The 24,403-nt window shown below is 57.1% G+C and overlaps 1 protein-coding gene across 3 annotated transcripts in view; it reads right to left on the reverse strand.

The window, feature by feature from the left end:
- Positions 1–16,593, reverse strand: part of VASH2 (vasohibin 2) — a 29,939-nt gene extending 13,346 nt beyond the window's left edge. For all 3 annotated transcript variants that reach the window (XM_037497570.2, XM_054690759.1, XM_054690760.1), the window contains exons 1-4: positions 16,312–16,593; positions 9,251–9,339; positions 5,807–5,863; positions 5,353–5,427 (exon numbers count right to left, since the gene is read on the reverse strand). In XM_037497570.2, coding sequence (XP_037353467.1) covers positions 5,353–5,427; positions 5,807–5,863; positions 9,251–9,339; positions 16,312–16,587 — 497 coding nt within the window. In that variant the 5' untranslated portion in view covers positions 16,588–16,593. The remainder of the gene's footprint in view (positions 1–5,352; positions 5,428–5,806; positions 5,864–9,250; positions 9,340–16,311) is intronic.
- Between the last annotated feature and the right edge of the window lie 7,810 nt (positions 16,594–24,403).

Below are 24,403 nucleotides of genomic sequence, written 5' to 3' on the forward strand. Positions count from 1 at the left end.
TCCCCACCTTGTCTCTGGTGAATCCTTACTCCCTGCACACCTGGTCTGCACCCCAGCTCTTGCATGCATAAATAAGTTTTTTAAAATAATCTTAAAATAAATAAAAAAGGTTTGCAGTCTTCCTCCTTCTCTGGGACTTGTTTCAAATCCCCTAGCAAAAGCCCACCACGATGGGGTGCTGCTCCTCTTCTTTGCAGAGTCTCAACCCTCTGTTCTGGACGGACAAACCCTAATGTCATAACCATCTGTGCTCACTGTCCTTGGCGCTTGTTCCCTGCCCCCCAAGTACCAAGTCAGACATTAACTGAAAATTTAAATGACTTTTCCATCCCAAAGCTATGAGGCCAAACTGATCTGTGAAATGTTTAAAAACGCGCTACTACATACTACACCACAATATGTCCCCATCGTGGTGTAAGTTTGTGAGAACTTCAGTGACAGCAACATCAAGTAGGGGGGTTCAAGCCTTGCAGAGATCTTTGGGACCTCATAAGAATCACAATAAGGGATGCTACGGGGGCCTCCCTGGTGGCACAAGGGGTTAGTCTCGACACTATGATGCTATTGGCAGCCACTGAAGCACAAGTTCGCTCCCCGACCAGGGAGGTAACCCACAGGGCACGGCAGACCTCTCCTCTCTCCCTGCTGCTCCCCTCAGCAGTGTATTTCAGTAGATCTACCTGTTCTGCCCCCCACTCTATCTATGGTGAATCCTCTCACTCCCCACACCTCTGGCCTACTCCCCAGCTCTTGTATGCATAAATAAATAAAATAAATCTTTAAAAAAAAAATGGGTTCACGCTTTCGGCAGAAGCTGCACCTGCCTGGACAGCCTCACGACTACCCACTCTCTCCTCCTCCCTGGGTGCGAAGCCTTCCCAAACCTTCTCTGCCTGGCTGGACATCCTCCCTGCCTGCCTACCTGCCTGCCTTAGGCCCTCCATGGCAGCTAGTGCTCGTCTGTGCCCTGTGAGGCAGGGAGGGCTCTGACTCCTGAGCCTGGACGTAGCACATGCTTTTCACCTGGACGCACTTGGTTAACACTTGGTTAACGCACTTGCTGACAGAAGGGACCTGATTGTAAGGAGACACATCCCAAGACGTAAAAGGACTGTACCCAGTGGGGGGTTGATCCAGGCACCCCTGAGAGAAAGAAGCTGACAGAAGCCAGCCATAGCCCTGAGGGCGGCTGTGTCCTCTGCCTTTGGTCAGTCTCAGATGCTCCTGTGAAAATGGCTGCTTCTGCTGCATGTCACCAGGTGAGACAACCACAAGCAAGGGAGTGAAGTCACAGCCTCTGATTCCTTTCCATAAAGGCTGACTTGCTTTCTGGGGTGAGTTGTCTGGGGCTGGAATGAGGCTTGCTGAGGCGCTGATTCAGTGTTACAGACACTTACTGAATGAGGCCTCCAGCGCCAGACAGCCTGCAGGTAGGGCTGGGGAATGAGAGGAAGGCCTCAGCCCTTCCCTGGAGGCCTGGTTGGGGCAGACTCAACACGATCAGAATGAGATTTCTCAAAAAAAAGTAAACATAGAATTTATACATGATCCAACAATTCTACTTCTGGGTACATACCAAGAATTAAAAACTGGGAGTCAAAACAAATACTTGTGTGCCACGTTCACGGTAGCACAGCTTGCAACAGCCCAAAGGTAGAAACAATCCAAGTATCTGAGGACAGCTGAATAAGAAAATGTGATAGCCAGTCATGTGTCGCTTAATTATGGGAATACTTCCTGAGAAATGGGTAGGTAATTTGTCACTGTGTGAACATCAGAGAGTAGACTTACATGATCCTCAATGTGGTAGCCTACTGCATACCTAGGTTGTACAAGGGACCACTGTTGTGTATGCACCATGGACCAAAATGTTGCTAAGCAACATCTGACTTGTGGAATATTGCTTGGCCCTAAAAAGGGAAGGAGCTTCTGGTACAGGTTACAACATGGGTGAATCTTGAGGACACCATGCCAAGTGAGATGAGCCAGGCATGAAAGATCAAATACTGTATCATTCCAGTTAATGAGGTACCTACATTAGGTTACTGTATTTGATTGTGAATCAAATTCACAGAGACAAAAGTGGAATAGTGGGTGCCAGGGTTTTGAGGGGTTGGTATTGCCCTGGATAGGGTGTTTCAGGTAGCGAAGATGATTCTGGAGTCAGATGGTGGTGATGGCTACCCAACTATGTGAACATTCTCAGTGCCGCTGAGCCAAATACTTTCAAAATGCAAAAATTGTAAATTTATGGAATGACTGGTTTTCCACAATTAAACCCCAAGCTGACATGTGCTGCGAGGGAGGCAAGCCTGCACTCTCGGCTTATCCCAAGTCACCACCTGCAGGACTGGCACCCTTGAGTAGGCCAGTATCATCTTAAAGCATTGGACACAGATGGGAGGGGGCGAAGAGTTGTGGACGTGGGTGAGGAGGGGCCTGGGCTGCTGAGCACAGAGGGGCAGCGGGTCCCGGGCTCTGGAAGATCCAGTCTGCTGGGGATATGGCTCACCTGGCTCAGAAAACTGTCACTGGAATAACTCACCGTCCTCAGCTCCCAGTGGAGTCAGAAGAGCCCAGAGAAGCTGCCAGGATGGAGCATCTCTCTGCTTTAAGTACACGCACCCAAGCAAGAAGCCAAGAGGAGACTCTTCTTGCATGAACCCCGACCTCTAGGCTAAGACTAAATATAAGAAAACAAGATGGGACAGGCCAGTGGACACAGGCTCCCAAGCTGAAGCCTGATCGGCTGGGTTCAACATCAAGGCAATGCTGATCCCCCAGAACCTTCAGGAGACACCCACTAACAACCCACATCAAGTCCTCCACTGGCCCAGAGGGAAGCAGGCCGCAGGGATGCTGCAAAGCAAAGCAGAGAGGAGCTGCACTTGCAGAATTCGGGGCTGGGCTACCTGTCTGTGTCCCAGCGTCAAGCTTCCCTGAATTGGGCACCGTGGGAGCACTTCTCCACCTGCCCCTACCCTGTGCTTTTCTGAAATGTCACCCCATAAGAGCCCACCATCCCGATGTAGACAGGCCCAAAGCAGGCAACAGGTACGGTCCCCACACTCCCCCACACTCCCACATTCCAGCTTGAGGTCATTCCAGAAGCCAAAAGGGATGCTGGATTTCAAAGATGTGCAGGGCGCCTCCCTGGTTGGTGGCCTAGGAGTTGAGTCTCAGTGCTAGCACATGACTGCCTGAGTTCGATCCCCTGCCAGGGAGCTGACTCCTATGGCGCAGCAGACCTCTCCTGTTTCCCCACTGTTCCCCTCAGTAGTGAATTTCAGTGGATCTGCCTGTTCTGCTCCCCACTCTGTCTCTGGTGGATCTTCTCACCACCACCCTGCCCCACACACACCTCTGGTCTACACTCCAGTTCTTCTACACAAAATAAAATAAAAATGAAAGATGTGCAGAAACAAAAGGACAGTGGACAGAAAGCTGGACTCTGTCCAGGCGGCTCACATCCCTGTAGGGGCTGCAGAGAGCTGTCCACCAGTGGACAGAGGACTCCATGTGGCCTCACTAATCACCAGCACATCCCCCCACCATGCCCCTCCCTCATCAAAGCTACAGGAAGCTCTGCCCAACAGCTATGGTGACGCCTGTCCTGAAATGAAAAGGGGGGCACCCCACCATCTGCTGCCCTCCTGCTGGGCTCCCAGGCACATGCTTCATCTCCTTTGTGGGGAACAAGGAGGACAAGAGGGTGGGGAGAGGCACAAGAAGGCTCGAGTTTCCATAGTTCCCATGTCAGCCGGGCACCGTGGCCAAGTTGTCCCAGATCTGGCCAGCCTGTCCCACAGGGAAGAGAGCCCCTTCCCATAAATACTGCCCAGACACAGACAAGCCCCGCCCACCCGTCCCAGCCTGTCTGAAGCAGCTTCCTCTGGTGACATTGGCTCTGCTTCTCTCCTGGAGTTCCCTGCCCCCTACTGCCCCTTTTTGGCCTCATTCACGGGCTCATTGGGACCCCAGACTAAAAAATAGGGGAATTTCATCCTGATCTTTGTCTCTTCTTACTCCTCCAACGGCAGACACCTCCCCAAATCACTCACAACTGTACCTCCAGGGCAGACTACCCTCCTGAGTGCACGCCCCAAACGCCCCATCAGACATCCTGCCTGGGTGCCCCCACATCAGCATGACCAAGTCTGATCTCAGCCCCATCAAGTCTGATCCTCCCTTGGCCTCAGGCGTCACTATGCAGGCACCCAAGTTTCCAAGCCAGAAATGTGGGTTCATTGCCTTTGACCATTCATGGTCCCCAAGTAGTGCTGATGCATCCAGCACCTCTCCTCCACCCGCATCTTACGGTCTTGCAAAGCATGTCCTGTCTCTGGCTCACACACACCCCCAGCCTGTGCCACACACACTGTCCCCCAATCCAGAGGCTCAGATGTGCTGCCTCCTTCCTCAGCGACACCTTCATCCACTTGACCTCAAGTCCTACAAATCCTTTCTCCCTGATGGCGCTTTGAAACAAGCCCCTCAACTCCATTCCCAGTCCTGGGGCCCCCTTGCGAACTTCACACCACGGTCCTCCCATAATAGCGTCCCACTAGCTCTGGAGATCGGCCCCCGCCCCTGCAGACAGACCCCCAAATCTGCTTCAGAGCAACCTGGCCAGGGTGCGCCCTGGACACCCCCGCCTCTGGGCTGCCCGGAGCATTCTAGGACAAGCTCTTGCTTCTCGAAACAGCACTCAAGTGTCTAATGGCCCCTAGCAGCAGGCCTTGCACGCTTCTGTCCTGCTGAGTCACTGGCCTCTGTTCCGTCCCGCCACGTGCCACATGGGGTGGGGGATCCCTGCTCTTCCATCAGAGTATGTCTGCCCCATCATCCCAGGCCACAGGCCCCCTGGCTGAGGAGCCAGGAAGTTGGTGGGAAGTGGAGCAGAGGTATGGAGAGTCCAGGCCCTTGCTCTGCTCTATGCTCCTGGGTCGGGGCGTTCCACACTGCTTGGTGTCCACAGTCCACTCCAGAATTCTCCCTGGCAATGGGTTTAGAGGATCCCACACCCTCTTGGGTGTCTTTCCTGCCACAATGCCAGGTGAATACAAGAAACGGTGACAACACCTCTCCCTCCAGTCCTCTCTAAGTCTGGCCTGAGTCTGAGACCTGTGTCCTGAGTCTGGCCGGGAGCTCACTCCCACGGAGGCGTCACTAACAGGTCTCACTGATGGTGGCACCAGGGGATGCTCCATTGGGTCACCTCAGGGGGCACCAGAGCAGCTTCAGTCTCCCCAAGGAGGCAGCAGCCATCCTCTGTGTGGGCCGGGGCATTCACAGGCCCCCCGCATCACATGGGCTGCCCTGGGAATGTGGAGAAATGTCTGGAAAGGATACATGCCCAGGATGACAGCCTCCAGGCATTTGATGGGCAAGGCCTCCCGGGTCATCTCTTTCGCGGTTTCCATCAACCTGCGGGACAGAGCACAGCAAGGGCCTCAGCACTCACAGCTGCTGGCTCCGCTCGGTCTGTCTGCATGTCCGTCATCAAGCTGGTCTCCACACTGGACGCCAGCAGGGGCAGGCAGGGAAAGGGGACACCTCACCCCGTGGTGGGAGCCTAGGCTGCCCACACCTGGCAGAACCAAAATCCTAAATCCTCCCCCAGCTCGTTCCTGGAGGTCAGTGCAGTGGCCACCGTGTCCTCGTGTGGCACAGGACATGGGGAGCCCGCCCCAGCCCCACCGCACCCCACCCAGACAGGCCACTTCAGCACTGGGACGTAGGCAGCATGGGCCAGGAGGCGGCGCTCGGGCAGCAGCAGTCAGCCCGCAGCCCTCGCACCACTTACCCGCTCAGCGGTCTCATTTTCCTAATTTCAAAGAACTGGGTCCCCGTGTGGTTATATCTGTGTGATGCACATAAAGGGAAAATAACACAAAACTCCAAAGGTCCCAGAAGCAGCAGAGGAAGGTGGGCAGGGATTTCTCGATGGGCGAGGAAGTGAGGGAGGCTTTCCAGATGTCCAGAAGCCCGAAGGTGGCCATTGCCCGACCCCTCGCTGCCCTGCCCCCGAAATCTCATTTCTGATTCAGGCTCCAAAGCACCTTGGCGATTAGAGCAGCTGTTTCCAAGCTGCCCTGTGCCGGCTGGCGGCAAGCCCGTCTGGTTGTCTCTAGACTGCACCTCTTTGAGGGGTGGGGCCATTTCTCTATCATCTCATCACCCCTAAGCCTGGACAAGCCCCTCACATTCCAGCTAGCAAACAGGACACAAATGAGAAAGAAGTGACTGGGTGGGTAGACGGGTGGGTGGATTAGTGGGTGTGTGAGTGGATGAGTTGGAAGGGAGTGGAGGAAAGGGAGGAAGGCAGGCAGGGAGGGGGAGAAAAGGAGGCAGGGAGGGTGGGGCTGAATGGAAGGGAGAAGGGGCAGATGGACGTGGAGGTGGGCGGATGCTTGGTGTGTAGAAGAAAGGAGCCAGGGAGGGAGGGAGGGCGGGGGAGAGAGGGAAGAGAGGAGGGCAAGGGGTGAAAGGAGGGTGGTGAATGGGAAGATGAATGCACAGAAGTGTAGGGTAGGTGGGTAGACAGATGGATGGATGAGGAAGGAAGGATGGTGGGCAGGTGGAGGGAAGTGGGTGGAGAGAAGGGCGGGTGGAGGAAGGGGGGTGCAGGGAAGAGGGGTGCAGGGAAGGGCGGGTGCTGGGAAGGGCGGTTGCTACAGCAGGTTTCTCAGCAGGTTTCTCGGTAGCACACAACCTCTTACAGCAGAGCTTGCTGGGAAGGCAGCACCTTCATGTCCTGCCCAGACTGACACCTGACGTTGGTCACTGAGCCTGAGATGGTGACACCATTACCTGTAACCCGGGATCAGCCAGCCCCCCATTTCTGGGGCCTGGCATGCCTGCACCAGATCCCCTGCGGGAATCCAGACACCCCCGAGGTCACACCTCTGACTTTTCTCGGCCTAAAGAGCTGCTTTCTACTTCTTCTCTGGCTCAAACAAGTCTTATAGCAAAGTGCATGCTGGGGACTCCCGTAAACCTGTAACCAGGCTGACATGTGAGGTCAGGTGAGCCCAGGTGGCCGCTGAGGAGCATGGCTGGGCACCTGAGGCCTGAGGCATGGGCCCCCTCACACAGGCTCCCCATGCAGATCCGGCTCCTGCAGTGCCACCTGGGAACCCCTCTACACAGATCCCAAGCTCTCCCCAAGAGACTGTTTTCAGATCAGTCTCAACCCAGATGCTCATCAGAGTCGCCCCATCTCAGGCTGCTAAAGAGGAAGCTTCAGGCTGGTAATTTTAACAAGCTCCCCAGTTTGGAAATGACAGGCAAGGGTGATAATAGTAATAATCCAGGCTCCTTGCCCAGCCTTTACAGAATACAATGTACAAAATTCTAGCAGTAAAAGAGAAAAATGAAAGGCTAAATAACATACTGTGAAGTGAATTTTCACTTCACTGAAAATTTCACTCCATCCAAGGATCCTGATGCCTTTGGAGGAGAGGGCCGTTGGCAAATATTCAAAGAATCGTCCAACTTCTCCCCTTCTCATACGCTAGTTCACACTGCACAAACTAGCACAAAATAATAGAAAAAATCACCTGGCCTTCACATCTCAGTTCCTGACTTTATTGGCTCCTGAAAGCTTGGGGAGCTGGCCCAGGGATGCACAGCTGGCCTCACAGCGTGAGCAAGTGAGGGGGACACAGCATGCCCCAACAGCACGTTCCCAGCCAGGCTCCCGCCCCTCGTCTGTTGGACAACCCCACCTCCCAGACAGGAGTGGGAGTCGTTCTAACTACTGTCACCTTCTGGAATGTTCTGTGAGAAGTCCATAACATCTAACATGGCTGAGCTCTTGGATCCAGGCTCACTCTGACAGCTGATGCTTCTGGCCCTCCCAGAACTCCTCACATGGTGGTCAGCCCTGGACCCAGATGGCCAGTCTCGGGCTGGGACTGCTGCCTCCTCCGTAGCGGCCGCCTTCCCTGAACATTGCTTCAGGATGTCACTATGAAGACACCCAGCAAGAGCTCATAATCTGGGACGGGGGCTGAGCGACCAATCTGAGTAATCTCACCACGCCACGCAGAAGAGCTGTTGATGCTATTCTTGTGGGGAAACCCCAGCCCCTATGTGTCTGTGTGGTGTGTGGTGTATGTGTGTGTGTGTGTGGTGTATGTGGTATGTATGGTGAATGTGGTATGTGTGTGTGGTGTATGTGTGGTGTGGTGGGAATAGTGTGTGGGGTGTGGTGTGGGGGGGATGTGGTATGTGTGGGGAGATAGTGTGTGTAGCACGTGTGGTGTATGTGTGTGGGGTGTGGTGGGATGTGTGGTGGCTGTGGTGTGTGTGTGGGTCTGTGTGGTGTATGTATGTATATGTGTGTGGTGTGTATGTGTGTGCTGTGGTGTGTGGTATGTGTGTATGATGTGAGTGTGTGTGTGATGTACAGTATGTGTATGTGTGTGCTGTGGTGTGTGTGTGTGAGGTGTTTGATGTGTGTTGTGTGCATGTGTGTGGTGTGAGTGTGTGTGGTGTATAGTGTGTGTATGTGTGGTGTGGTGTGTGTGTGGTATATGTGTGGTGTGGTGTGTGTGGTATGGGTGTGTGGGGGAGGTGTGTGTGGTATGGGTGTGTGTATGGTGTGATGTGTGCGTGGGGGGTGAGCGTGGTATGGGTGTGTGTGTGGTGTGGTGTGGTATGATGTGGTGTGTGTGTGGTGTGGGTGTGTGTATGTGTGTGGCGGGGGGGTTGTGGGGGGGGTGAGGCCAGTGGTGGGGTTCAGTGCCTTGGGGGAAGACACAGAAATCCACAAGAAACTTCTGGCCTGTAGCACAGAGGTCCAGGACCCCCAGGGCTCCCCAGTTGCTCCTCCATCTCGAGAGGGGTGGAGTCCCCTCCAGAGCCCTTGCATTCCTTCAGAAGAGAGTGAGGTCACCAGTCTGGGTCAGCATGAGCCAGAGGCAGCGCGGTCAGGCGTGGTCCGAAGTGAAAGCCAAAAAATATGGAAAGAAAGACAGGAACAGGCGACTAGGAGGCAAGAGGAGAGGGAGGAGAGGAAGCGAGAGGACAGGAGGTGGAGAAAGGGAAGGGGGGCCCTGTGCCTCCTCGCTGACCCTGCCCACACCCTGCTTAAGGGGGTGATCTGGGCATGCAGCCTCCTGGGCCCTGGAGCAGGGGCCACACTCCAGGCCCGGCCTCACCAACCTCAGAGAGCTTTTGTTGAGCAGCCGGGGACAGACACCCCGGCTCGCGGTCACACCCGCAGCCATGGCTGGAAGGATACTGCAGCGTCTTCATGTAAGTCTGCACTGCCTGCAGCCAGTCCGGGATGGGCGTGGGCAGCCTGTAGTTTGGAACCTGGGGGACTGAAGGCTGTGGGAGAGAGAGAGATCTTTCCATCAAGGAGACACTATGGGGCAGGACACAGAGGAAATTGTCCAAGCTGCTCCTGAGGGTGGACAGCCACGCTGGTCAGGTGACCTGCTCAGGTCTGCTTCCTGAGCCAGGCCCCCAGCCCGGCCAGGCGCTTGCTGACAGTCTCCCATGTTCCCCTGCTGATCCACACGGTCTGTGATGCGCACACGGGTCTCCCCCCAGTCTCAGCACCTCCTGGAAACCCGGAACCACATCCTACGGTGTCCCCTGAGCCCCTAAGCCTGGCCTGTGAGCTGCTCCTCACAGGCTGGCTGCTGAAACCCCCCCAGCTGCAGGGCAGGGGCTCACCTGTGATGTGGGTGCCACCTGAGGTGCCCTTTACAGAGTCACTGTTGGCCTGGAGAAGTGCAGCATGGTGTGGGGGCGCCACTTCTCCCCATCCTCCCCTTCCCCATATACTAATGCGCCCTGCTTCCCAGATCAGCTGATACCGCAAAGGCCCTGCCTGGTCAAGATGTCAGTGCACTGGCCGCAGTAATGACCTGCCCGAGGGCAGCAGAGGGCAGCTGAGGTGGGGCGATCCCCACGACCAACTAAAATGCCACCCCTGGTGCGTCTGCTCCATCTGGGACCCGGACCCACATGACCTGGCCCTGCACGCAACGCCCCCACGAGTGGCCCCACGGCTACGAGAGCTGGAGGAGCACCCAGTGGCTGGGCAGGGGTGCCCGGCGCAGCCCTGAATCCCCCGTGCCTGGCCACGTGCTCTCTCCGCTGGAACTGCTGCTGCTAAGGTGTGGCCTCTGCCTGGCCCGTGAGGGGGAGAGTCCAGAGGTGCTGGGACCCATAGGGGCCCAGGGCTATGTGTCCACTGCCCAGTGCTGGACTTGCCCTTGCCCTGCTCCTTCTGAACACTGGGCCCATCATTCCTCTGGGGTACAGCCGCCCGAATGTCAGCCCAGCCCAAGACAGCAGAGGCTGCTCGGGAGACCCACGGCCACAGCCCCATGTGCCCTGCTGGGCCTGTCCCTGGCCCCCTCCCTCATAGCTGTTTAGGAGACATACTTGTCACAAGAGCAGTCAGTGAAAATGCCCAGATGGTGGGGGAAGCAGTGGATGTTCAGGGAGACCCCAATACACACACAAGAGGAACAGGCACAGGTAAACCTGGCGGCTTGTGGAGAGCCCCCAAGTTAACAGGCACAGGCGCCCACTGCAGCCGATGTGAAATGCTTGCAGACCATCCGCGGTCCTAAGAGCTTTCCATTGCTGGCCAGGGACAATCACCCCAAGATGTGGCCCTCTCCTTGCAGATGGAGGGCTGCCCACAGCTCATGCCTGGTCATCAGCCTTGCCTAGAAGTTTAAAACCTTGTCCTTCTGCCACCGATGGAATTGTAGGCTTACAGGGTTGTCATGGGGCCCCATCATTCCTATCAAGGTTGTCATGTGGGGCCCCCATCATTCAGATCAAGGTTGCATGCATTTGACTCAAGTCCTAACTGAAAGCTCCTTGCTTCATGGAAGTTTGCACTTGTGAGACCTGAGCCAGACCTCATGGCTTTGAGAGTCCCCACTGGGCCCCGCCCAAAGGAGGCCCTCTGCTCAGCACTCTGGAAACCACCTTCCCTCCGACCCTCCCAGCGCCCAGTCACCCCCTCCTCCTAGCCTCCTCTGGCCACATGCACAGGGTCTAGAGTTGAGGGGGCCGCGTTCCTGCCCCTGCTGGGAAGAGAAAGGAGCAGTGGCCAGTCTGGAAAGGGGAGGTCAGCACCTCCTCGCAGGAATTCAGTCTCAGCAGCTCTGCCCAGGGGCCCCGAGCAAGAGCTGGCAGGGGCTCTAACCTAGCGGCATCCTAGGAAGCAAGGAGTGGCCTTGCTCTGTTGATAACAGAGACACTAGCCCAAGGGCCTGCAGCTTCAGGGAGGGAGGAGGCTGGGGCGCAAGGCGTTTCGCAGGAGCAGGGCAGGTTAGTTCCATGCTCAGGAGAACAGGGAAAGAGGCCCTGGGGAGCCCGGCCTGGCTGGCAGCAGCGGAGGCCCTTCCAGGCCTGCACCTGAGCTGCGCTCACTTACAAGGGCTCTTGACATTCTTGCCTCTCCGCACCTCCAGTGCCTCTTGGCTTTGGAATGTCCCTACTTCACAGCAACTGCCCGTGCAGCCAAAGAGATGGTCACAAATGCCACTTTCCAGCCAGGGTGCTCTGTGTGTGTGTGAGTGTGCGCGCGTGTGCGCGCACATGCACATTGTTTGGCAAACTGTTGGGTTTACCATGCATGGACTCAAATCACAGTCCCATCTTGGAGAGTCCTTTTGGGGAGCAAATAGCTCCCATGGGACACCCACTCACAGGACCCTCCCCAGCACCCCCATACACACACCGAGTCACAGTGCTAAGTGTGTCCTCGTGTTTCTGTTGCCTCCCTACCCAGAATTTCAGCTATGAGTCAATGAGGGGATGTAACTGCAAAGGACGAGGAGGCACTGACAGAGGCTGTGCCTGTTCGGCCTGAGGATGAGCTGAGATTTCAAGAGGGAGAGGCAGGGCGCACGGCCTCCTCGTCAGCCCCGGCGGGGCGAGGTGTAAGCGGGGGACGTACAGGACCCTGCACTCTGCACCCATGTGCAGGGAAGCTGGTGAGGATAGGGAAAGGCCCCAAGAATATCTAGCCACCTAAGGGTCCTGAGGGGCATCCTTGGCCAGAGCCCTGAGGTGGCCAGAGGCTCATTCCAGGGCCTGCTGGGGACCCATCCAGAGGGTTAGGTCAACTCTCCACAGCCTGACAAAGCCCCCAAGAGCCGCAGGGTGGGTGGGGGCAGGCGGCAGCTGGACCTCAGAAGGGCAGCCCGGTGGCGCCCAAAGGATTTTACAAACAGCTGCCCGGTTACCTCAGCCAGGCTGAGGGGCTGGGGTCACATTCCCCAAACCAGCTGGAGTGGGAGCAGGGGTGGGGGAGGAGAGATGGCTGAGGGGTGACATCAGCTGACCACAGCTCACCCTGACCCCTGGGGCGGCAGGTCAGTCTGGGCCTGGGGTCAGCCTCCAAGCACAGCCTCAGCCACCGTGTCCCAACAGATGGTGGACAGGGAGCCGGATGTAAGGGGGATGGACACAAGGTTCATGTCCCTGCCCTGTGGACCCCGGGCAAGCTGTGTGGCCTCTGGCCTGAAGTCTCTTCCCGGTGAGAGAGCTGGACTAGCACCTGCCTGGAACCATCGGGCTGCTATGAGGATTCTGTGGCCTAAGGGTCCCAACTCAGGCAACTCAGGGTCTGCCCACCCGTGCTCTGCACCTTGCTGGGTGGTTATTCAGCAACCACTGTTCTCAGGGGTCTGCCCTGGAAACCTGTGTGGTACTTGCTTTTCAGGAAAACAGAATCTGCAGTGATCAGGCCTTTGCACACACCACTCAGGGGCATCACGAGATGACCCCTCACCCTAATGGGAAGGAGGAAACTTCCACTTCCCCCGGACACTCATCGTAGTAGCCTTCGTTCCTAAAGAATTCACATGGTGCTAAGAAAACTCTTTAGGTCTTAATGAAAAGAAAATGGCCACAAAGGGCCTCCCTGGTGGCCTAGGGGAGGGGTTGAATCTCAGGCTATTACCGCTATGGCCTGGGTTCGATCCCCGGCCAGGGAGATGACCCACATGGCGCAGCAGAACTCTCCTGTCTTACCCACTGTTCCACTCAACAGTGTATTTCAGTAAATCCACCTATGTTGCTCCCCACTCTGTCTCTGGTGAATTCTCTCACCCCCTGCACCTCTGACCTGTACCCCAGCTCTTCTATGCATAAATAAACAAACAAATAAATAAATAAAATCTTTTAAAAAAGAAAGAAAGAAAATGGCCACAAAAAGTAGAAGCAAATCAAGAATTGTGGATGGAGGGCTAGATAAATGAAATATGGTCCATCCAGACAATGGACTATTACTCAGCCTTAAAAAGGAAGGAAATTCCGAAGCAGGCTACAGCAGGGATCAACTCTGAGGACATTACGCTGCATGGACTAAGTCGGTCACAAGAGAACAGATTCTGCCTGGTTCCATTTAAATGAGGTATCTAGAAAGGTTAAATTCAGAGACAGAAAGAAGGATGGGTGCCAGGGACTAGGGGTGGGGGCAAAGGGAAGTGAGCGTTTCAGTGGGACAAAGTCTCAGCTGGGCAGAAGCAGCAGCTGGGGGTGGACGGTGTGATGTCACACAGCAGCGTGGACGCACTCAGCACCAGATGGTAAACTACCTGCTATGTGCGTGTCACCAAAATTTCACAAGAGAGGAAATATAAACAGCGAACAAAGATTTGGGGAGAATAAAAAGAAGAATAAATAAATAAAATTGAAAAAAAAAGATTTGGGGAGAAATGTTCTAGTTTACTAATCATTTGAGAAATGCAAGTTAAAGCCACTGAAAATGTGATTTTCCACTTCCGGGCAGAACTTCCCCTCAGTGCCAGCAGGATGGCCAGCGGCCAAAGCAGCTCAGTCCCCCTTTCAGGCTTTGGAGACTTTCCTCTGTCCACGTCTTCTGTTCTGGGTCCACATTCAATCGCCAAACAAGGTTCATCTCCCTGAAACTCATCCTCCCACCTCCAACTCTTTCTGTACAAATTCCTCAGCAAGACTCGGCTAAAGGAGGGAAGGACTGAGCCCCAGGGAAAACATCCTCCAGGCCACGTGAGGAGCGGTCCCTCCAGGGTCAGAGAGGAGCAGGCCCTAGAAACCCAGTTTTTGCAGCCCACACCAGGGTCTGGCTGGGGCCAGGGTTTGGGAGTTCCGGATCAGTGAGGGGAGCGTGCCTCAATGGGGTCGGGGCTGAGTGTCAGCCCTCATGCTGCCATTGAGACAGGGGTGTCAAGTTCTTTGTTTTGGGCCAAGAAGCCAATGCCCACCTCGGGCTGGATGGCCCCGACTTGACAATTCTCATGTGACCTCCAGGCAGCTGAGAAAGTGCAGGATGGTGTGGCTGCAACGAGGAAACGGGACTCTAAGAACACGGCCTTCGGCCACAACAATGGAGTGTCGGCTCTGCTCTGGGGCGTAGTTCCAGGTTCTAAACAGCCCAGGCAGCGTTAAGTGCCCCCCATGTGCTTATTCAGGGGACTGTCGGAGACAAACTAGAAAGAAGGCAAGACGTCAACCAGGGAGCATGGCACATAAAGAGACACAGGAGCTCCCTCTGGTCTTTAAGGAAGCCTCATAATGGAAGAAGGTCCCCGGCTGAGGCTGTTGCCCAGGGCCCCTCCAGAGCCACCAGCACTGGGAACCTAGCACTTCTGGTCACAGTGTGGCGGGATTTGAGCCTTGGACGGCAGAGCACGTGACACTTCCCCTTTCATGGATGAGAAAACCAAGGCCAGAGATTCTAAGCAAGCGACCTGGGTCACCAGGCCAGAGGAAGCACCGGCAGGAGGCAGGACTAGTTCTTGTCTTGTGCTCCAAGAGCAGCATCTTGTAACCAGCAGGGAGCCGGAGTGGAAAGAAAGCTCCACCCACCCCAGGCCCAGGCTCAAAATGTATTTGAGGGGAAGGAGAGGATCTCTGTCTCAACAACCCAAACTAAATCTGGCCAGGCCAGGGACCAGACGCACCCCCACACCTAGGGGTCTTCTGAGAGGTGGGAGACTACACCCAACTCACATTCTGTGATTCCCTCAGAGAAAGGGGATCTGCTCAAGGTCGGGAGAGGGACGAAGCCACCGTCAGAAGCAGCGTGGCTGAGCAAACGCACGGGGAGGCCGCAGGGAACACCGGACAGGCCTCTGTACCCAGCAGCCCCCTCTCCGCCAGGTCTAAGGGCTCCAGGCTCCTCCTTTGGTAATGAAAGGCTTCCTGAAGTCAGGCCAAATTCTGAAGTCAGAACTGCCAGGCCGCCCCAGGGTGATTCTCAAGGTCAAGGAGATCTCAGCAAGGGTGACTGTGGTTGACAGCAGACAAGAGACTCTAGCTGGGCAGCGGGAAGAGCTCCTTAGCCAGCAGTCATAAAACTACACCAGACCACTGTGAAGCTTTCAGGCTCATCACGACCCCCAAGGGTGCACTCAACTTCCTGACCCACCATGCTCAGATGCTCAGGGCACCAGCTGCTTGAAGTTGGGGACTCAGACCAGATGGCCGCCCAGGTCTCAGGCCTGGCATTCCCAGACCTGCCCAGGAATCTTCTCAGCCCTCCCAGTGTCCCCAGGGTGCAGGGGAAACCATCTGTCACACAACACCCCCAGCCTCTGCTGCGCCAACCACATTTGAATTTTTGACCACTGTGCTATCTCCTTCCCCCTGTTCCACGCAACCAGTCCTGGGCCCCCAAGCCCAGCCAGCACCCTGGCTTCTCTCCAAGGTAAAGAGTTTCACTCTGGGCTGTCACGTGTCCTGGAGAGCCCCTTTGAGCCAAAAACTCCTCTTTTTCTTTCTCAGAGCCTAGAGAAGCCATGAAATCAGGCAGTTAGCTCTTTTGCAAGTTTCAGAGGTGAAAGTGTCAAACAAAAATTTGGCAAAAAGTCTAGAAATGATTCATGCTGAGAAGTGTGACTGGTTGGTTGCAAATTCATTCACAGACTAATAAATCATTAACCAGGGGAGATACACAGGACCCAGAGATTCCAAAGAGGGCTGCAGATGGGAGTGCTGGCGGGCATCTGAGCCGGCACTGGACTCCTCTGCTTTTGCAGAAGGAGAAGGTGCCTGAAGTGAGGTGATCACCACAGAGTTTGGCTGAAGAGTTAAAGAAACCTCCCCAAGGCCCACCACACAGTCCCAGGTTCGGGAGAGCCCACCTCGCCTTCCCATATTTCTAAGGCTTCGAAGACAGAGGCTCAAGGGAGCAGCCAGGTGGGGGCTGGCGGGAAGACAGGAGAGGGAGGGGGATCTGTAGCAGGATAGGGAAGGTGGAAATCGTCTCTCTCTTCGCTACCAAAGGCTGAGACAGTCCCATCCCTGCGCACCCCACCCCTCTCCTTCGAAGCCACTGACCTTTGCCAAGAAGGCCGCGTTTCTGATGGCGCCCACCATTTCTCCCCCCTTGGGGTGCACCTTAGCCACGTGCATCCACATGCGCTCCCAGGTGTGGCTGTCGATGGGGAAGCCGCTCTTGTTAACGTGAAACAGCACCCCGCCGTCTTTGTCTTCCTCCTCCGAGCCGCCGCTGGTGGCCAGGCTCACGGGCCGCGCGTGGCTGCTCCGGGACCGGGTGCCTTTGGCGCCTTTGGGATGGGGGCAGCGGCGAGTGTCCGCGGCGGAGCCGGTCATGGCGGGGGCGGGGCGGCGCCGCAGGGGGCGTGAGCGCGCGGGCGGGGGGCGCGGAGATCAGCGTCCCCCTGGGGCGGCCTTCTCCATGCCTCTTGCTGCAGCAGGACGCGCCAAGGGGGAGCGGCGGCTGGAGCTCCGCTTACCGGCCGTGCCTGCAATCAGTGGGCACAAGGCGCAGAGCACCGTGAGCGCCAGGAGGCGGCTCCGCGGGGGGCCGGTCGCGGCGCGTGGCCCAGGGTGTCCCCACGTCACTCCCCGCTCCCCCGCGCGCGCTGACAGACCCCGCAAGGAATGGAATCCGCGCTCCCAGCCCTGCACCCCCTAGCCTGGCGGCTGGGGCTCTGCCACAAAGCTCCCACGCCCCCAAACCCGGGAGGGTAACAACAGGGGCGTGGGGGTTGGGGACGGGGCTGGGGTAGGGAGCAGACACAGCCCTGCGGCGTGAAGGAGCAAGGGGTCCCTGCGGGCGCTACACATTCCTCTGGTCCCGGAGGCGGCCGAGCGCCCAGCCGAGAACGTGCCGGCACGTGAGCGCCCGGGGCTGGCGCGAGGGCGCAGCAGCTGCCCGGGCTGCACGGGCGGCACCACTGCTTCCAGGAAGCCCTCCGGAGCCCCCGGGCCGGGCTGCAGCGGCAGTCGCTCCACCCGCCCCTACTTGCCGAGTGCCGGCGCCAGGCGGCCGGGGCGCGGGCTGCGCGCGGGCTCCCGACCTCACCTCCGGACGCGCCGCCTGATTGAGGCCGAGCCTCCGCCGGCGGCGCGGGCGCGGGGGGGGCGCTGCTGCTGCTGCTGGGCGGGGGGCGGGGGCTGCCGGGGCTGCCGGGGCTGCTGGGGCTGCGGCGGCCGTCGCCTCATTCCATGTCCCATTCTCGAATGTTATTCTGTGACATAGAACAGAGTCACCGGGGCAGCCGCCGATGTTCCGAATGCGTCCATTGGCCGCCGCAACAAAGAGGGGCGGGTCCCGGTCTCGGGGCTCTACAACCCGGGGCTCCGCGGCGCTCTCATTGGCTCCGCGGGCTCCGGGCGGGAGGGGACCCGAGTGTGCGGCGCTGGGCGGCCCCGCGCAATCCGATCGCCCGCGGGTCCCGGGATCCCATCCCGGGGGCCAGCGCGTAGGTCTGGACTGAGGCGAGTTTCCGCAGGGGGCCTGGCGCCGGGAGCGCTGGCGGCGGTGGGAAGCTGAGGGGAAGCCGCGCCACCCTGGAAATGACCCTGAGGGAGAGGAAGGCTGGTCGCTAAAGGTGCATTTCCCTAGCAAGGGGCCAGGTCACCTGCGGCACCCACGGGTGATGCGTCGCTCAGGCAAGGGGAGGGCACACTACTACATCCTTTAAAATCCCGGTTACAAACCCCTCAAAACTCACAAGTGGACACGCCCACCGACCCTCTGACATTAGTCACTATGAATAAATTTCTTCTAAACCCTAGTTGACAGGTGACACTGGACCCGGGAGGCCAGCCAGGCCCTGACTTCTGTGGCCTCTGCTGAGCAAGAGTCCGGGCTGGAGAGGGCCCTTAAAGTAAGGGCAGCCCCTCTGTGCAGGCCACCAAACACCCCTTCCACGAAAGGCTTTTTTTCTTTTTTAAAGATTTATGTATTTATGCATACAAAAACAGGGGTGCAGACCAGAGGTGTGTGTGGGGGGGAGAGGATTCACCAGAGTCGGAGTGGGGAACAGAACAGGTGGATCTACTGAAATATACTGCTGAGGGGAGCAGCAGGGAGACAGGAGAGGTCTGCTGCACCATGTAGGCAGCTCCCTGGCCGGGGATCAAACTCATGCTGCAGTGGCTGCGTCTTAACCCCTTGTGCCAACAGGGAGGCCCATAAAAGTCTTTTTTTCAATTTTGTAAGAAATAGAAGAGCAGGGGAAATGAACAGAGCAGAGGCCACTGTCCTAAGGCCTGGCCCAAGTTCATGTTCCTCACTTGGTGAAGCTGTGTGACCCAGGACAGGTCACTTGCCTGCTTGGGGCCTAGCGTCTCCATCTGCAAAGCAGAGAATTGACCCCTGGCTCTCCAGGGTCTGCTATGGCCCTGGGTTTCTGCCAGTCTCTCGTGTCCTCTGTCCTGGACACGGAACCTGGCCATGGTGATAGCCTAGCTTGAGAGGGTGAGACCGCGGTGGTGGCATGCAAAGCTAGGAACAAATTAGGAGCCACCGCCAGAAGACTGGCTGATGGCAGGTCAGTCTTGGAGGTGACCCCCCCAAGCTGCCCATGCTAGAGCAGGAATCCAGAGGCCGGTGAGGGGCCTGGCAGTGACACAGGACTTGGCGAGGGTCCCTGGGCTGGACTAGGCCTTCAGCGTGGTCAGAACCCCCACCCAGGACCTTACAGTCACCCCCAGAACAAACACTGAGGCCCATACCGACAACGGCAAAGGGCCAGGAGAGGAAATGCTCTGAATAATTCAAGTAGAATCAGCCCGCTTGGACAAAAACTAGCGTCCTCTCGGCTGGAAAGCTCTTCAGCTTCCCCCCCACCCATTCAAGGGAAACACCCTTGAGGGGTGAAGTTTCTCCCCTCCTCCTCCCTCCTCTCATCCCGCAAACCTGTCACTTTCTCTCATTTCTGAGTTTCCGTGGCCTTTCAAGTCCAGCGATTAGAGTTTCAGGATGAAGACCAGGGGCAGAGAAGGAGAAGCTGGCTCACCAGTCGCTCCGGAGAAAACTGAGCCCACATAGCTGGAGCAGACCTGGATGAGCGCCCCTCATCTGAGAGCGCCCCCTCATCTGAGAGCACCCCTTATTCAGAGAGCACCCCCTTCTTAGACTTCATGCTGTGTCCCCACTGAGGCCCGGTCCACATGAACCACCGCTGCCCTGTCAACCAAGCCTGGCTCCTGCGTTACCTGAGCCAAAGTCCAGGGACCAAGAGGGTGCTGGGTTCACCTTCCTGTGCAGAGGCAGGATGGGCCCAGAGCCGCTGCTCCACTGCTCCCTGCAGAGGGGAAATCATCACTGCTCCCCTCCATCGTCCAGTTTCTGCTCACTTCTTCCCTGAGAAAGGGTGCGGGGATTGGAGTGACTTGGCAGCTGTGAAGAAGCTGGAGATGAGCAGGAGATGGGCTGCTTGTCCACAGAGGTGGCGTCTGGGTGAATGACGCCAGCCTAGAGGTAGAAACCTCTTTGCCAGCAGCTCAGAACCCCTTTTTGTCATCGGGGTCCCTCACACATGAGTCATGCTAGGCACACAGACAACCCCCCATTCACTTCCCTGTGTGGGTTTTTTTAGATTTATTTTTGTGTAGAAGAACTGGGGTGCAGGCCAGAAGTGCAGTGGTGAGAGGACTCCCCAGTGACAGAGTGGAGAGAAGAACAGGAGGATCCACTGAAACACATTGCTGAGGGGAGCAGCGGGGAGATAGGAGAGGTCTGCTGCGCCGTGGGGGTCAGCTCCCCAGCCAGAGATTGAACTCAGGCCACAGTGGTGATAGCTGAGACTAACCCCTGCCTTTTGGCAGACACAGGGCCATGAGGGACAGCCAGGCATCGGGACCTACACCCCAGAGCATGACCTCCCCAAAGTGAGGCGGGGGTGGGGGGCAAACCAGCCTACAGAGTAGCAGGCAGAGTGGCAGCACCCCCGACAGAGCAGCAGCCACAGAGTGAAGGCCAGGAGGGCGGGTGATGGGTGAAGGGGTGAGAGCGGAGGATGGGCCAGTGTTCAGGTCCAGGCATCATGTCCAGGGAGAACCCTATACTTGGAACCTGTGTGCTATGAACCACTGTCATCCCCCCAAAATGTTTGAAAAGAACCCACACTGCAAAAACAAGTAAGCAAATAAATACATTAAACTGCTAGGGGAGTACAGGCGCCTGGGGGCAGAGCAGCCTGGGGGGGGAGGGGGGTGAACAAGGAAGCAGCCTCCTCTGCCCACAGGGCTTGGAAGATGTCCTCCTGGTAGGGTTTGGAGAAGCTGAGAGTCAAGATCCCAGTGGGCCCATGGGCTGGGACTGAGGGTTCATAGCACCCCAGCCCCCAGCATACTTGTGGGGATGCCTGGAGTGGGGTGTCTGGGCCTTGCTGCTTCAAGGGCCGCTTATCTCTCGGGGTCATCTTTCAGCAAAGGCTTTGTCCTTGAGAGATTTGGCTGCTGCTCTCTTTTTCTTTTAATAAAGGAAAGATTATTTGTGTTCCAAAGTCGTGGCTCGAGTGAGCTGTTTCCAGCTGTGGAGGACAAAATGGGCCTGCTGGGGCCCTCGCTTTACAGAGCTGGGGCCCAGAGCCCCAGAGAGGAGACACAGAAAAGCAGAAGACAACTCATTCCTTCTAGGTCTTTCTGGGGAGCAGCTCAGGTTGTGGGGAGGACGATGGGGACACTTTGGCCTGGGGAGTTGCGGTGGACAGAGAGCCTAGCCAGGAAGGAGGGGGCAGCATGCATGGACCTCTACCCCAGAAGGCCAAGGCGAAGGAGGGGCCGCGTGAGGCTGGCTCTGGCGCTCTCCCCCCACCAGATAAGTTGAGGCCCAAAGGCCTTGACCTAAGGAAGAACCTTCTGCACTTGAGCCAGGAGACCCTGAGATGTATTTTCAGAGAGGTTGGCGGCCATGTATTTGGAGAAGAGATGAGCACTCTGGATTAGGGCTTAACCCTGCTAGACCTAGCGGATGATCCTGGATGTACCCCCTCCCAGCTCTGAGGCTTGGTCTGTGAAACGAAGAGGTTCCATGAGCTCCTGAGTGTCCTAGACGCTGGTTAGAGCCCCCAGGGAGCTGCGGCTTCACCCACCAAGTTGGATCTTCAGGAGTGGGTCTGGGTATCAGAACCCCACAAATATGAATCTAAATCTGACACAGCCAAGTGTGAGGCCCGCAGGGCCAGCTGGTCTCTGATGGTGTCAACCCACTTTCAGGAAAGGAGGGTGGGGTGATGGCAGGGGGTGCTCAGCAGAAGCAGCCAGGGGTCCACTGCCCCTAGAGGCGTGACCTGAGGCCCCAGGTGGACAGGCTCTGGCAGCCAAGTTCCAGGCAGATGTGCTTCTCCCACTAACTCACTCTATGAGGTGTTTATTGAGCACCTGCTGTGTGCCTGTCCTGTGCTCGGTGCTGGGGATGCGCCTGTGACCGAGGGAGCACCTCCAAAGGTCAGGCTAGAGGAGGCAATGCATAGGGCAGGAAGGGGGCCTCCCTGGTGGCTCAGAGGGAGCATAGCACTGTGAAGCTGTCCGCAGACTCTGCCGCACAAGTTCAATCCCAGCCAGCCAGGGAGCTACCCACATGGCGCAGCAGACCTCTCCTGCCTCGCCCGCTGCTCCCCCCAACAGTGTATTTCAGTGAGTCTGCCTGTTCTGTTCCCCACTGTTTCTGGTGAACCCTCTCACCCCCCGCACCTCTGGCCTATACCCCAGTTCTCATATATGCATAAATAAATCTTTAAAAAAATAAGCAGAGGGCAGGGGGGCCCCTGGGGAAGCTGCTGAGTCCCCAGAGTTCCCCAGACCTGCACGTTACTCCCTCATGCCCCTGTCGCCCCAGTCCCGTGTTCCTTTCCTCCTTCCTCCATCAAGAATGCTGGGGTTGGGCCTCCCCTGGTGGCACAGCGGTTGGAAGCTGGGCTGCGAAGCTGCCCTCAGCCTCTGCAGCGCCGGTCCGATCCCCGGCCAGCCAGCGGCGAGGGTCCCACATGGCACGCAGACCTCTCCTGCTGCGCCCGCTGCTCCCCTCAGCAGTGTATTTCGTCAGTCTGCCTGCTCTGTTCCCTGCTCTGGCTCTGGTGAATTCTCTCACCCCGCCCCGCCCCCCAGCTTCTGACTGTACCCAGTGTTTGTATAAATAAATAAATAAATCTTTAAAAAAAAAAAAAAAAAAAACCAGGGCCTCCCTGGTGTCGCAGCGGTTGAGCGCTGGGTTGCGAAGCTGCCCGCAGCCTCTGCAGTGCCGGTTCGATCCCCGGCTGCTCCCCGGCCACCAGAGGACGGTCCCACATGGCTGCAGACCTCTCCTGCCTCCTGCTGCTCCCCTCAGCAGTGTACTTCGGTCCTTCTGCCCGCTCTGCTCCCTGCTCTGGCTCTGGTGAATTCTCGCACCCTCCTGCGCTTCTCACTGTACCCAGTGCATGTATAAATAAATAAAAATAAATCTTAAAAAAAAAATAGTCTTAATAAAAAAAAATAATCAAAAAACAATGCTGGGGTTGATGGCCACCTGGAGACAACAATACTGCACTTAGCAAGTCACTCAGCAGCCAGAAAATTCATGGATCCCAAATCCCTGTCCCTGTGTCTACACCGCATCTTCCCAGCTCAGCTTCAGCGTCAGTCAGGATTTGTGGCCTGGTGTGGATGTGCTGGCCATGGAGGGCTCAGCTCTGGCCTCCGCCTGGTGCCAATAGCTGCCCCCTTATCACTCGGTGACCTGGGGTGTGAGGCCCACCAGCTGCCCACATCAGATCAGCTTTCCAGCGGGTAAACACGAACTAGACTCCAAGGTGCAGGTGACATGCCAGTGGAGGTGCAGAGAAGGCAGACGTGGGGATGGCCCCAGAGGCACTGCTCCGCATAAGCCAGGCTGCTGCTGCTCTAGGGGGCCCTGACTTCAGGGGTGCATCCTCCTCTCCTGGGTGGGGGGCCTGCAGGGTGGACACTGAGGGTCAGTGGCCCCATCACCACAGCTTGCCTGGGACTCCAGGAGGTACACGGGGTGGTGGGGGGGAACACCCCGTGGGAGTGTTTCATGGGCCAGCCCCCCCTAGCCAACCCCCTCCCACTGGTGAGAACTCAGCCAGAGCCACAGGGGCTGGGGAAGGGCTAGGGGGACAGAAGGAGGGGTGTCCCCATTCCAGCCCTGGGCCCGTGCAGCCTCACTCCCTTGGCTTCCTCTGACCTTCTCCACTTACTCCCCTCTGGGTCCCATCCCAGCTCCCCTGGCGCCTCTATTGAGTCCTGGGATTGGGGAAGGTTACATGTCTGTCCACTGAGAGCCCCAGTGGAGGTGACTAAGGGATCCAGTGACAAAGGACATTGTGTGTATGGGGGGGGAGGGGTAGTGCAGGCAGAGGTGCCGTTCAAGAAGGAGAGCCACGACAACTTCCACCTGCTTGCTGTGAGATGGAGAGTTTGATCCCGGCCCCTGGGCAGCTAGGGGAGGGCCTGGGAAGGGGCCTTGGCCCCAGAGACATGGTCCCCTGACCACAGCAGCCAAGTCACCTAGGAACTTACTAGAAAGGCAAATTCTCAGTCCCACCTCAGACCTGCTAATCAGAAAAGCTGCTGAGAAGGTTGGGTGGTAACCTGCCCAAAGGCACACAGTAGCGGGGCTGGATTAAGGTGAGTAGACAAGTCACGGTGACCCGACTGAGTCCACTCTAGAGCAGGAAGAGCGTGCACCGCCACCCAGTGGCCACAGCGTGAACAATAGCCCAGCCGCTGCAGCAGGTCACAGGTAAGGCAGGCGCTTAGATTAGGGTCTAGAAGACACAGGGTCCACAGGCTGGGCAGAGCCTTGGCCAAGTCTGTCTCCTGCACAGCTCTTAAGACTCAGAGTACAGGGCCTCCCCTGGTGGCGCAGCGGTTGAGCACTGGGCTGCGAGGCTGCCCGCAGCCTCTGCAGCGCCGGTTCGATCCCCAGCCACCGGCTAGGGTCCCACATGGCGCGCAGACCTCTCCTGCTGCCATGGCGCGCAGACCTCTCCTGCTGCCCGCTGCTCCCCTCAGCAGTGTACTTTGGTTGATCTGCCTGTTCTGTTCCCCGCTCTGGCTCTGGTGAATTCTCTCACCTTCCCAAGCTTCTGACTGTACCCAGTGCTTATATAAATAAATGAATAAATCTTTAAAAAAAAAAACAAAAACACTCAGAGTACAGTCCAAGGCC

This window comes from Talpa occidentalis, unplaced genomic scaffold, assembly GCF_014898055.3.
Source record: "Talpa occidentalis isolate TD23 unplaced genomic scaffold, MPIMG_talOcc4v2.1 talOcc4.8, whole genome shotgun sequence".
NCBI classification, from domain to species: Eukaryota; Metazoa; Chordata; class Mammalia; order Eulipotyphla; family Talpidae; genus Talpa; species Talpa occidentalis.